Source organism: Schistocerca serialis, chromosome 4 (assembly GCF_023864345.2).
Source record: "Schistocerca serialis cubense isolate TAMUIC-IGC-003099 chromosome 4, iqSchSeri2.2, whole genome shotgun sequence".
Taxonomy (NCBI): Eukaryota; Metazoa; Arthropoda; class Insecta; order Orthoptera; family Acrididae; genus Schistocerca; species Schistocerca serialis.
In genome coordinates, this window is record NC_064641.1 from 595,974,723 (window position 1) to 595,989,752 (window position 15,030).

Consider the following 15,030-nt stretch of genomic DNA (forward strand, 5'->3'; position numbering starts at 1 on the left):
TCATGAAGCCTACAGTGCTGAGTGCTTAATCTGTACTCAGCGCTATGAATGGTTCACACTGTTTAAAAATGGCTGGATGGAAGTTAATGATGACCCTTGTTCAGGAAGCCCTTCGACATGTACCGATGATGCTCTTCTCAGGAACATCAACAAAATGATGTGTGCCAGTCGAAGACTGATTGTCCAAGAGATTGCAGAAGAATGTAACATTTCAGTTGAATCATGTCATGAAATCCTTTGATTGCATCATGTTGCCACCAACTTTGTCCCATGGCTCATGTGCCAAGACCAGAAAGACCTTTGCTTTGCAATCTGTGAAGAACTTTTGGATCATGCATTGTGAATTGTGTTTTATTCATCTCATGACGTACATTTGCAATTCATTTCGTTTGCATACAGGAGACATGTCAAAAACTTATAAAACAATTACAATTATTTTTACATTAATAAATAGTAGCACTATAATAAATAAAAGCACTATAAGGATAACACATTGTACCCAGCTCAAATTTCCAGTTTGTCCTGCATGAATTCATCCACTGAGTAATAACACTTCAGTGTCAGTACTTCATATAGTTTTCTTTTAAGTGTACCTAAATTCATCTTCATCAACTTGTTCCCTTTTAATTTATTACAAATTTTCATTCCCATGTTTTGAGGTCTCTGGGCATACACTCTGAGGTGGTGAGTGGGGAGCATGAAATTTTCTTTGTTTCTGGTATATGTGAATGGACATAACGGTTTCCCTCTAATAATTCATGTCTGGTGTACAAAAATATAATAATCTCATATATGTATAAGGATGGTAGAGTTAATATTTTAAGTTTTTTAAATAACGGTTGACATGATTCTTTGTGATTCGCAGTGCACATATTTCGTATGATTTTTTTCTGTATTTTTAGTATCCACACTATGTTTGTCAGTTACCCCAAAAAACAATACCATACTTAATAATTGATTCGAAGTAGCTTGTACATGCTACTTTTTGTGTGTCCATATCAGTTGCAGTTGACAATATTTGCATTGCAAATGCAAAGCTGCTCAGTTTGTTTACCAGGTATTCAATGTGTGCCTGCCAGCTCAAATTTTTATCTACATTTAAACCTAAGAATTTGACTGAGTCAACTTCTTCTATACCTTGGTTGTTGAGTACAACCTTAATCTGCTTACATTTTGACTGTTTGGTTCTGAACTGCATCACGTGAGTCTTAGATATGTTTAAATTCAACCCATTTAACTGAAACCAAGTTTCTAAGGTACTGAGGGTACTGATCACAGATTTGGGAATTTTTTCCGAGTCCTGATCTTCAACTAAGACAGAAGTATAATCTGCAAACAGAACTGATGGGGAGCTGATATTTAATGGTAAGACATTAACATAAAAGAGAAATAGGACTGGACCTAATATGGATCCTTGTGGAACACCCTGAGATATTTTTTTCCAATCAGAAAAATAATATGTGCCATTTGAAGAAATGCTAACTCTTTGCTTTCTGTTGGATAAATAGGAGTTAAGCCATTGTAGGGCATTGCTGCTAATGCCATACTTTTCAAGTTTGTAAACAGGTAATGCATGGGACGGAATCAAATGCCTTTGTGAGGTTGCAGAAAATTCCTGCCACCTTATTTCTCTTGTCTAATGATGTGCTTATTTTCTCAGTGAAACTGTTTACTGCACAGTGATGTTTTTACCCTGCTGAAAACCAAATTGATTGTTTAGAATAACAGAATATTTTGCAATGAAGTTTTGGATTGGTGCAACAGCAAGTTTTTCAAATATTTTTGATAGGACTGGGAGAATGGAGATAGGGCGATAATTTCCCATGGTTTCTCTTGATCCCTTCTTCCCCCACTGTGGTGTTCCTTAAGTGAATCATAACTGGTGATGAGATGTGGGTCCATGGTTATGATGTTGAGACCAAGGTGCAATCTTCACAGTGGGCCGGGAAAGGTTCTCAAAGGCCAGAAAAAAAGCTCATCAGGTCAGGTCAAATGTCAAAGCCATGCTGATTGTTTTATTTAATTTTGAAGGATTGGTTCACCATGAATTCTTGCCATAGGGACAAACTGTTAATCGATGGTACTATTGGGATGTGCTGTGGTGTGTGCAAGAAAATGTGAGAAGGAAATGACCTGAAATGTGGTGAGACTATTCATGGCTTTTGCATCACAATAATGTACTTACACACTCATCTCTGTTGGGGAGTGACCACTGCACAAAAAATGAAACACAGTGCTGCCTCATCCTCCATACTCTCCAAACCTGGCCCTGTGTTTTTTTTTTTTTTCCAAAGTTAAAAGCTCCATTGAAAGGATGAATATTTGCAGTGATAGATGAGATAAAAGAAAATTTGCAGATAACACTTTGCATTATCCAGCAAGGGGCGTGCCAAGATTGCTTCTGGAAGTGGAAACGGCATTGAGAGTGATGTATCAGTTGTGGAGGAGAGTATTTCAAAGGAGACCTGGGACAATAAGTGAAAGGTTAGCACAGAAAAATTTTGTAGCCAAAGTTCTGGAGGTTTTTGAACATACCTTGTACACATTAGTGTTAGTTGTATTCTCAGCAATATGCCTGATGTCATTTCCAATTGCAAAATTGAATTTGCAGACAGAAACATTGTATGCATTTTCAACTATAATTACTTTTCATCTTCACCAGGAGCTTTCTCGAAAGTATGTAAATCCTAAGCGACATTGCTGAGCCCTGCACATGGTTTAAAGACACTAGTTGTGAGGAGTGCCTTTTAAGCTTTTACAGAAACAGTGTAAAAATATTTTATTACAAAGCATTTTCCTGTTTCTCAAAAAGTTCACATTTAAAGTTAATACATCTTTGCATGCATTCAAACCAACTCTGGAAACCTTTTCCCCTCTGATGTTGCTACCTCAAAAATATGGTTGTGGAAGGGTTCAGTAGTTTCTTGAGTTGCGCCAACGATATAAATGGGGAAATAGAAATTCAGCAATATATCAGGTGAATATGGACCATGAGCCATTAATTTGATGTTTTTCTCCATCAAATAATCAGTTGTTTGATGTGCTTTATGATGCAGCCAGCAGTGTCATAATGGACAATGGTGCGACACTTTTGCTTATTTTTTCCATATCGCACTGATGACTTAAAGCAAGGAGTTTGTTGTATACCATTCAGTATTAACTGTTATTAACTGCAGTTGGAGCCTCTAAAACAGTATTTGTGACTGGTTCAGAGAGAGAGAGAGAGAGAGAGAGAGAGAGAAAGAGAGAGAAAATGATTAGTAAAAAAAACCCTCTTTTGTTGGTCAAGTGATTATTTCAAAAATACAAACCACCTATGTAGGAAAATAACTTCCCTCGAGAAATTTTTGTTGATTTAAATTCACCTGCGAACACCTAGATAGTTGATCACTGCTTAGTTTCCAGCTCATACAACTATATCCAAGTTTTGCCTCTTGTTATGATTTTGTGTATTGATTTCTTCTTTTTCTTTAGTTTCCGTATGCTTTCAAGTTTCAGGGTTGTATATGGTTTTCCTGAGTCAAATATTTTGAGCAGTTTTATACATCAGTAGATACAATTTTTTTCTTTTGGTCAAATTGTGTGGAATCCATGAGCTGAATATTCATGCAAAACTCAATGTACTGTGGTCTTCCTTATGTCTAAAGAAGCCTCTATCTCAGGGTAAGTCACATGGCAGTGTTTCACACAAGATTGATGTTTTCAGAACAACAATCAGTTTTGTTTGAAATTATTGAAATTCATCATTGACAGAAGCACAACTGATGAAATTATTTAAGCGAACTGTAAGCAGTTGAGTGAAGTGATTCAAGGCATTGTTTTTGAGTTAGACATTTGTGAAAATTGTAAAAATTGTCCAACAAACACCTTCAAGCAAAACTTCCATTTTTTCACAACACTGTTTCCTTAAACACTGACTGTACAAAAACTATTCTGCCAATTTGTGAGCTGATATTGTTGTAACAATGACAAATGGCCAATTGTAAACAATAGTAATGTCACATGTCAGTAGCTTCATCTAATTGTCTTATGTGTAAAACTTACAAGGTGACTCTTGCTCCTATTAATCATCATCGGACAGTTCTGTACCACTTTGGTTCCATGGGTGCTACCTATCATAAGACTTTCTCAGTCTTCGTAATCCATCTCTTTCAATTCTGTGTATGTTTTATGTTTCCTCTACTGTTAGATTGATTCTGAACTTGTTCGGCCTTTTGTCCATTATCTCCAAACTACTTAAGGAATTATAAATGATTATATTGAACTTATCAAACTTGCAGCATCTCCCAAATCTTTTCATGCGTTTTGGAACCTCAACTGCATCCAGACATTTGTAACATTACTACTGCAAACTGCATCTGGCATTTTTACTATGCATTACTCTACTTATTTTGCAGTGATATTGGCATTCACTGCCTTGTCCAAAATACCCAGTATCATTCTTCATTTAGGTTCATTACAAGATCCTACATGGAAACAATGTTGTCACTCATTCAGCTGATTTTCATTACCTGTTCCTATGAATTATGTATTTAGATTCTTCTCTATGAGCTAGAAAGAGTGGCCAAGCAAAATAATTCTTATTTTAAAAATAGTTTTGATTGTCTGTTACTATATGTAGTTCACTGAGGAACTGGTCAAATACTTTTAGTTGTGAGTAGGGAAAACATTTTCATTCTGTGTGATAAATATTGTTGCTATCAGATCATGATCTTTTGTTAATGACAGTCATGGTAAGGGTGTAAATAAGCACATTGGACAAAAAGTTTGCGATCCCCCCACAGATACTCACACTAATAGCATATAAAACCTCTTTTAATCTTGATAATGTCCTCAGTTCAATGAGAAAAAGGGTCACCAAGTTTCTTCAAGTTTGTCATATCCAGCTGACACCAATCATTGGTTATTAAAACCCATATATCTACCAAACAGTGGTGATGTTGATTACTGTATTTCACCTGTGGTTCTAACACTCCCAAACGTTTTCTGTAGGATTAAGATTGGGAGCTGTTATGGGCAAATTGATGTGCTGTAGGGTATCTGAGTGTTCTTCAAACCAGAAGTGTATGTGAGCAACTCAGTGAACACAGCTGTTGTCACCTTGGAAGAGAGAACTGACTATAGTATTGTCGGCTTGGAAGAGAGAACTGACTGTAGCAAACTCATAAATGCCATGTAGAAGAAAGAGCAACACCTTGTCTGTCACCAAGGGTACTGAAATAAACAGCCTGGTTCAAGTTTTCAGTAACTTGAGTGGTTTATGGTGTGAAAAACATCGCAAAAACATCACAGAACTACCTCCACCTTTAAGAGGAGCCTCCAAGCACTGTGAATTAAATGCCTCATTGGGCGAACAAAGCACTTGATGCCACACATCATTTGAAAAGAGATGAAATCACGACTCCCCAGATCACCCTTTTGCAATGTACCAAACTGCAAATATCCACTGCATGCAGTTCCTCTCTTAACGTTCACTCAAAGACTGATTCAGATGAATCTGTATTCACTGACAGTAGCAGTTGGGTTTGAAACCAGTTTTCATTGACAAGGTGTGACACTTGTTTGCAGTCCCTGTTGGTTAGGATGTTCCTAAATCCTCTGTCCTTACATTGTGTCACGTGGCTGCAAGGGGGCACCATTCCTTGTAATAGACAACTTTGACAGTCTACATTAATATAGCAATGAACAACCAACTTCATTCACTGTGTGGTCATGGACACATACAAACACCATAGCTCCTTTGTGCCATAATGTCAGATCTCCATTTGACCCTCGTCACTGCACTGATCCCATACATCTGACTGGTACATACATATCATTCCACTGTCATGACTCGCAAAGCTGTGGAAAGTCACCTGACCAGCTCGTTCCAGTTCTGTACTATCTACGATGCTCCAATGGGAAAAATGTGTTTTTTAAAGTGGTGACTAATATTTTTACTGAAAAGCTTATTATTATGATGATTTTGAAACTATGATTTAATTGTAAGAAACAGATTTTCTGATTTTTACCAATAAAATTAGCAGTCATAAGCTGAGCAAATATTGCTAAACATGTCTGTTTTAAAACAACTATAGGTCATGAATTCCTCTTCATGTGTCCTTTATTATCTGCAGAGAAAATGTTTGCTGCTCTTTTTATATTAGATTTAAGGATATACTCAATAATAAATACTGTCACAACAACTGTGATTAATTCACATTAAAATATTCTTTATATAAACTGCTGTAGCTGCTGCTTGGCTTATTACATGTGAAATTAGTAATTATTAAATATTATAAAAGTTATGTATCTCAAACAAAATATATGGTTGTCACAAAAAATAGCTTAAGCTTTTCACAAGAATGTTATATTGTTGTAAACTCAATATAAAACTGCTATTATTACAGTGTGATGACAATGCTATGTAAAGGATAGATTGCTACTCACTATATGGAGGAGACACTGGATTGCAGTCAGGCACAACAAAAAGATTACTGTAGACTACTATACATTTGAGCTTTCAGCCAAAAAGCATTCCTCTGATGTAGAAAACACACACACACACACACACACACACACACACACACACACACACACACACAGAAATATCAATTTGTTCTTTTGCCCATGATTTATTTGATATAGCATTGGTATTCATTTTATATGTGGATACACTAATAATTCAAGAGTTACAAAGAACAATAATTTTTTTCCAACATATGGCATTACAGTGCACCTTGGTTTACTTGTTGTAGTATATTTTACTCACAGTTTATCTTTTCTTTCTCACTCTCCCCTCTGTAGTTGCCTACCTCCAACTGTCTACATGCTATTGCTATGATTTTCTCAACAATGCTGGAATCAATTATCTCTTGGTGGTTTTGGTTGGTTAATTATAATTTTGATATCTATTTACCAATTCCTTGTCATTTAATTTTCTGTTCTCATTGCCATGTGCACTGCCTGGTCACAGCAGACGTCTCTATTTCCAGCTATATTCTGGTATGAAAACGCTTGAAGAGTTGATACGTGAAAGAACTCTTAAATGATGCTTGATTCATATGAGGAAGAATACATTAGATAAAAGTAGTTTTATGATTGATATCAGAACTTTACATTAGACAGAATAGTGCAACATCTGTGTCCTCTGAGTCCTGATGTCGACTGCAGAGATCACTGTTGAAAACTTGAGTATTTTATTCAAAATCACACAGCTTAAAAACTGAGAAGATTGTTTTCAGCACAAAATCTTGATCATATAGCCTATCACAATTCCTGATCATGAACTATACAGAACTATGGAGAATAATCACCACCATTCATTGGCTATAGGTCAAACCTGATATGGTAGTAGAAGCAACCTGTTAAATGACTACTTTTTAAATGGGCATGACATTTTGGAGTGGTTTTGCTGAAAACTGCTGTGCCACTACCCTCTTAAATCATTATCCCCAGTACCATTGGGGTCATTACTGAGCAGTAATGGGTTTTCCTTTGGAAAACCAGTTTTTTGTTGATATTAGGACAGGAGAAGCCAAAAATTCAGCATGCAAGTAGTGCTCTTGCACTCATGTGTAGCTCTTTTGCCTGGCTGCACACATTCCTCTCCACAATGCCATGCTGTCTGAGCATGAGGAGGGGAAAGAGGGGGAAACTGCAAATGGGCCATATTTAGAATACAATGCTGTCACATTGTGGATGGCTTGGTATCATATGTCATATTTCTCAGCAACATACATCACAAACAAAACAAATCTTCACTATTTTTAATTATTTTTGGAGTGCTGAAGACATAATGTAATTTTTGTCCGGTATAAACTGTCAGCATTTGGACAGGTGCAGAAAGTTTCACAGAATTCTACATTCAAGTTGCCATATAGTTGTGACTTATAATTGGTGGAAAAAATCTTTCACACAAACAAGTTGATCAAAATATTTTATCACATTTGAAACCTTATTAGGGAGATATAGAAACTCTTATGGACCTCCTGAGCTTTTACAATATAAAAGAATTTGTCTTTTAAATGAAAATTACATTGCAGATCAATCAGTTCCCTGTGTACTTGCACAGGGGTGCTTTCAACTGAAACAACAAACTGTCTCAAAACCAGCTTGAAAAGAGATGTAAGATTGGCAGTGTCCTCACAACATTTAGAAAACTATCTTTGTCATTCTTTCAAGGCCACAATGAATTCGTTAAACCTCATGCCTTCTTTAACATCAGTGAGCTTAGGGAAATGGACAGACTTTTTTGTCAGAAACGGACACTCTCACAATGTGATTTTGTTTTTAAATGCTTCTCCATCAAATCAAAATAAGTTGTTTCTCATGTTGCAATATGTTACTGTGGCAGTGTGCAGTCAAGTCCACTTAAAAGGCAAGATCTGCAATCCATTACAGATTTTCTAATTGTTGTTCTTGATTTGCTTTTCCTTCATAAATTCATCAATAGTAGATTTTTAAATGGAAAATCATTCCAGACATGTCCCTGGAATTAACCAACATGCTTTGTTGTGGGCTAATATGCAAGTCTCCATGTTCTTCTTCTAATTCCATCAAGAACTGTAGCAACTGACAGTGGAATAATGCGTGTGATTTCAGAAAATTTAATATTTGTTTCACAAATTCATCAAGGGGTCCATGCCTGACAATTTAGCACAAAGTGCTTCTTGCTGTACAGAACAATGAATCCCATCTGTTGATCATTGTAAGTTTTTGCTTTTCATCATCAACTAAATCTTTAAAGTCTTTCTGCATAGTGTTGCAGTGTAACTGCATAGTAAATTTGCAGTACCCGTTGATTATGTGACTGCCTTATAGATATTGATAATTCTCGTTCTTCTCTTCCGTCATTCACATTCATTTTTAAAGATGTATGAAGATAGATTGCTGGACTGCCACTTTTTGTGCAGACAGCCACTTGGCCTGAGAACTTCCTTTATACCACAAACAGATAGTGAAGGGTAAACAGTGCTGACACCATGATTCAGCCAAACTCAAGAATGCCATGCCAACTGAAAAATGCTGCACTGCAATGCAAACCAAATGTCATGTTGTAGAGTACTTCTGAGAAGAACTGAGGAAAGCCGAGACAGGCCAAGTTTTGACCCACACACAAGTTGCATATTGTGCTCATGTAGAGTTTTGCATTATGTTGTTGAACTTGAATTAGAAATTGTAGCTTTATAATAAATAGTCCGATAAGCATAGGATTCTGTCCAGAACTTTTCAGACATCAAATTTATCCATATGTTCAAAACTGGGGATACGATTTATCCTAATAACCAAAAAGGAGGAGAAGGTAACAGTGTAGATAAAAGATATACAAAAATTTGTTCAACATGCTATCTAGACTGATAATAGTGCATTCTTCAGGTTTAAATTTGAAATTCTTCAAACATTCAATCACATACAGTTACAGTTTCTTTCATTGTATTTTTCAGCCTCAGGTCCACAAATTGTATCATGAAATGATTTGAACACATTGTATAGTACCTTATCAAAATACAACTGAATATGCCATGAGAGGTGCTCGTGCAAGTTCATCATAAACTAGAATCATGGGACATTGCAGAAGCCAAAACACTTTTGTTTCCAATATCAACAACAGATGGTCAGCAAACGCATATGTGGGACATAAAGTTTCTGATCACCAGATTATTTTCTGGGTTAAACATAAGCCCCTCCTGGAGTGTCTTTTAGGATGTGATGATGCAACACTGTTTACAGAAATCTGTCCATCATTGGTGGTGGCATGAAATTTTGTAACCCTTTAGTGTTTGTATTACACTAAAAACCCTCTCCTCCCCTCTTCCCCACCCATGCCCCCATATCCCCCCCCCCTCTCTCTCTATCTCTCTCTCTCTCTCTCTCTGTCACACTGCTTTACCATACTGAATTGATCTCTCGTTTATCGTTAATATTTATTATGTGTGTTATAGATACAAGATTTTGTATTATTACTGCAGAACACTTTTTACATAAAAAACATTTTTGATGTGCAATTGTGCTGTGTTGCAGGTAGAAGGCTATTGTCCAGACCAACTGTTGAACCGGCAGTATTTCTTTTCCTAGCAGCATCAGCAGTATCAAGCACAGTTACACAGACATTATTCTTGCAACGTGTATGTGAAGAAGATTTGGGTTACAATGCAACTGTGTGCTCTCACCTCGATTCCACCAATAATACTTCAGAACAACCTCATACTGCTAGCCTGCTCATGAGCAAGACTTTACTGGAAACTTTGTTGCCAGCTACACTAACCCTTTTCTTGGGCCCCTGGAGTGACCGACATGGCCGAAAACCTCTGCTTCTCTTCCCCTTGATAGGTAAGTGTGATATGATTGTAATATGAAGTTAGTGGAATGTAGGGTTTACTGTGTGAGAATATATTGCTAGTAACTGAGTGTCAGAGGTGATGTACAGCTGTGGGAAAACCATGTGGAAAAGGATTACTGCAAGCTTGGATTTTGATAAAGCATTTCTTCAAAGAACCAAAAACAATTCCTTCTCCTTCCTACCCCACACACACAAAGCTGTAACACTCTTTCAGGATTATAGTTTTATGCAGTTGGTATTATGGTAATAACAGTCTATATATGGACATTAATTAGGTATTAGTCTTGTTGACTTCTTGATCATTCATGACTCTTTATTTTATGTTATCTGCAGTTTTTCTGATTATATTAAGATAAACGTTTGAATGGTTCTGTGGGAAAGAGATTATCGATTTCCTATCGCATCCTTGTTCTACCCAGGCTTGTGCTCCAGCTCTAATGACCTCAGTGTAAATGGGCTGTAAAACCCCAATCATGTGTCCATTCAGTTTTGAGAAACTTTGGTATCTGTGTTTTTAGACTTGACTATCATTTATATTGCATGTAAATAAAATGAAATTGTCAATCAAGAACTTATCAACAGAGAGCTTGCAAAGTATGCTCTTCAGAGTGAATGTGTGTGTGTGTGTGTGTGTGTGTGTGTGTGTGTGTCTGTGTGTGTCAGATACAGATAAATCATGTGCCTTGGTAAATCAAAACTTAAATACTAACTTCATTAACTGTAATCTCAGTTATTACAAGGGTTGTTGAAGATTTTGACATGGTTACCACTCAAAGTTTGTGTGAAGAGATTCATACCACATAATAAGTTGCGTTCAATGTAAGAAGCCCTGTCATTTACCAAAGTATGTTGATGTGTGGTGGATGAAGTTGAGGCAACTGATTGGCATTTGAAAATTAAGTGTATTAATCAAAACAAAATCTTTCTTTCATTTGCATAAAAATTGTGATTACAGTTGCATATTGCTTAAATAATCTACATAGAACTTTAATTAGATATTTGTACAGCCAAGTTGACTTGAAACACATTTAGTGTCTTTTTCCTTCTTATTTGATAACATTGTGATAATCTGAAATGGCAAACTGAAAGCCATCAAAATTTTTAATTAAATTACTGTTCTCTGCTTAGTGCATGCTACTGAAAATAATTTGATGTCAGACAAGCTCTTTACAACGTAAAAGAATAGCTTCAGTTCTTCAGATTACAGCTTCTGGCTACTGGAATACAATCAGCAGTATGTCCTGTCTCCATTCCATGAGACTGTGGGGTGGTTTGGGATAACTCAAGAAATTGGCAGATAGCATGGTGATCGAGGACTTTGCACTAGAAATTGTTCTCACCTTGATAGCCAAATACTGGCGATGAAATCTTTTTCTACTGCTAAGATTTGAATGAGCTAGCTCTAGATCAAGAATCACCACAATGATATGCATTAAATATTGTATGTCAAAGTGGGAGGCTGTGCCATGTATGATAGTCCTATTTCATTGCTGGATAGCCCAACTCCTACAACTCATTCTTCAGTTTAGCCAGCTATAAACGTCTCCAGTTCCGAAACCTTCTGTTATCAGTAGATTTTCTTTGCACATTTGTCTGCTGCTGGCTGTGATGCAAAAGTAATTTTATTAATTGTTAGCTTATAGAGGTTGCTCATTTTCAGTTTTCTTTCCAATTATGCTTTCATTGTATGCCACCCAGTGCAAAATTCTCCACAATTATTCTCTGAAATGCACAATCTCATATTGTAAGCTGGATAAAGGCCTCCTTCAGACATCTCTAGACATTATGGTCTTCAGCCATAAGCATCCATATTGCTCTGGTATGCTTTGTAATGTCACCTTCCCACCTTTCATTATGGCATCATCTCTGACTTCTCTTATCAGTCTGAATCTAGTAAAGACCCTTCATCGTCCATCTACCACTTATTCACCGCCCCACTAGTCTTTCAAACCTCCAGTTAAGTCTCACTGTGGCCATAATTAAGCCTTTCACTTCTGGCTGCTTCCTGACATGATCATTTATTTTCCTCTCTTACTAATCATGGACCTTATCATGATGAGAAGGCTTACAGACCTCAACAATGTGGATAGCAGTATCATAGATACATCCACACCAGCGAGTTATCTGTGGAGAGGTCAAACTAATGTATGGTTGTTGAAGAGAGGCAGCAGCCTTTCAATTGTTGCAGATGAATAATGTGGATGATTAACTGATCTATCCTTGTCACATTAACTGACTTGACCTTGCTATGCTGGTACTGTGGCACTGCTAAAATTAAGGGCAAATCATAACATTTTCAGAGGGTACCCAGCACTATAGTATCTTTTAATGATAATGGCATCTTCTTAGATAAAGTATTGCGGAACTAAAACAGTCCCCAGTACATATCTTTAGACAGGGATGACTCAGCAGGATGTTGTCATCAGAAAAGTAATTGTTGCAATATACTAACATGAATTATGAACAGAAGGAGGAAACAATCTGTAGAAGCTGATCTTTGTTCCAAAGAGATGTTGGAACGTGTGAGACAATGCTGACCATGCAACTTATCTGAGAAGACAGAGTGAAGAAAGACAAACCCAAATTTATAGCATTTGCAGATTAAGAAAAAGTTTTTTGTAGTTTAGAGTGAGTTACACTTCAATATTCTGAACAATATTCTGAATTTATCAGAGATAAAATTACAGGGACAAAAGGCTACCTACAACCTGTACAGAAACCAGGCTGCAGTTATATGGCTCAAAGGACAGGAAAGGGAAGCAGTAATTCAGAGTAGTTTCAAACAGCATTGCTCTATCTCTCATTGTATTCAGTCTGTACACAAAGTAGGTAGTGAAAGAAACCAAAGAGAAATTTGGAAATGGAATTAAGATTTAAGAAGAAGAAATAAAAACATTGAGGTTTACTGATGATACTGTATTCCTGTCAGAAATGACAAAGGACTTGGAAGATCAGTTGAACACAGTTGATAATGCTTTAAGAGAGTGAAGAGGTTGTAAGGTGAAAACCAACAGATGTAAGGGAGTACAGTGGAATATTGCTTAACAAGCACATCCCATAATGTGCAATTCGCATAATGAGCAAAACAAGTTGTAAAAAAATGACTCGATTAACGAGTGATGTTTCGCATAACAAGTGACAACAATTTATTGATTTAGTGTGATGTCATCAGCCGTTCACATGTGGCGGGGGAAATGTTCAGCAATATGAAGAGCTTTCATTGTCAGCAGCAGCATATGAACAATGTCTTTAATACATACTGCAGTCTGGACTTAGCACTCATTCTGTTACCATCTTAGTGTAGCTTGTGATCTCACATTTTTCTAAACTTATGTTTACACAGTGCTTTTTTTGTATGCAAATTTAAATAACCTTCATAGAAAAGTCCCCAAAGATAAAGCCACAAGAGGATGGCCGTAAGAGAAAGAAAATGAAATGTAAAATCATTGAAGAACATGAATGTGGTGTGAGCATTGCTGATTTAGCATACAATTGGTTTAAATCAATTATTTGCACTATTCTCAGAAACGAGGACAAGATTAAGGACATAGGTGCTTCAAAGGGAGTGATAAGAGTATCTAAACAACAGTTTCATATTCTGGATGATGTTGAAAGGTTGCTCCGTATATGGATAAATGAAAAGCAATTGCAAGGTAACACTGTTAATGACAACATTATTTGTGAGAAGGCAAGAATGATTTACGCTGGTGTCATTAAGAAGATGCCAGGATCATCAGTGGCCGAAGAAGTGGTTGAGGGAAACCTTGGGTGGTTCGAGAAGTTTAAGAGGGTAACCAGCATCCACAGCATTGTGAGGAATGGTGAAGCTGCCAGCTTTGACACAAAGGTAGCAGAGAACTTCATCATCAACTTCAAGATGCTTGTAGATTCTGATGGTTATCTGCCGCAACAGGTTTTTAATTGTTATGAGATGGGTCTGTTCTGGATAAAGATGCCAAAGCATACCTTTATAACAGCCGAGGAGAGTGCATTGCCCGGTCACAAGCCAATGAAAGACCATCTCACACTGCTATTCTATGCCAATGCAAGTGGCAGTTTAAAAGTTAAACTGCTGCTTGTTTACCATTCAGAAAGTCCGTGAACCTTCAAGAAGTGTAAAATCCAGACCAGCAGGTTAAATGCGATGTGGAGGTCCAACAACAAGGCTTCAGTGACACATGATGTTTTTTGTGATTGGATCAATGAAGTGTTTGGTCCTTCAGTAAAAAACGTTTTGCTTGAGATTAATATGCCATTCTGTTTCTTGCCTGTAATGGACAGTGCTCCTGTCCATTCTCCAGGCCTTGAAGAATTTTAGCTCATCAACATCCAATTTCTGCCTCCCATCACCACTCTGTTACTCCAGCATATGGACCAGCAGATTATTTGTAATTGTAAGAAGCTTCACACTAAAGCACTTTTCAGGCATTGCTTTGAGCTGACTGAAGCTACCAATCTCAGTCTCAGAGAGCTCTGGAAATACCACTTCAACATCATTGCCTGCATCAAGATGATCAAAAAGGCATGGGAAGGGGTTACCAAGAGAATTCCAAGAGAATTCTCACTCCTGCTTGGAAGAAGATTTGACTGGAGTGCATTGTCAAATGTGACTCTGAGACATTTGAGTTAGTACGTATAGAGCCTGTAGTCAATGAGATTGTGTCTTTGGCCAAGAGCATGGGACGAGAAGTAGATAAAAATGATATCGA

At 37.0% G+C, this 15,030-nt stretch overlaps 1 protein-coding gene across 1 annotated transcript in view; it reads left to right on the forward strand.

Moving 5' to 3' along the window:
• Positions 1 to 15,030, forward strand: part of LOC126475355 (proton-coupled folate transporter-like) — a 311,104-nt gene that overhangs the window by 152,249 nt on the left and 143,825 nt on the right. The window contains exon 3 of the mRNA XM_050103168.1: positions 10,003 to 10,311. Coding sequence (XP_049959125.1) covers positions 10,003 to 10,311 — 309 coding nt within the window. The remainder of the gene's footprint in view (positions 1 to 10,002; positions 10,312 to 15,030) is intronic.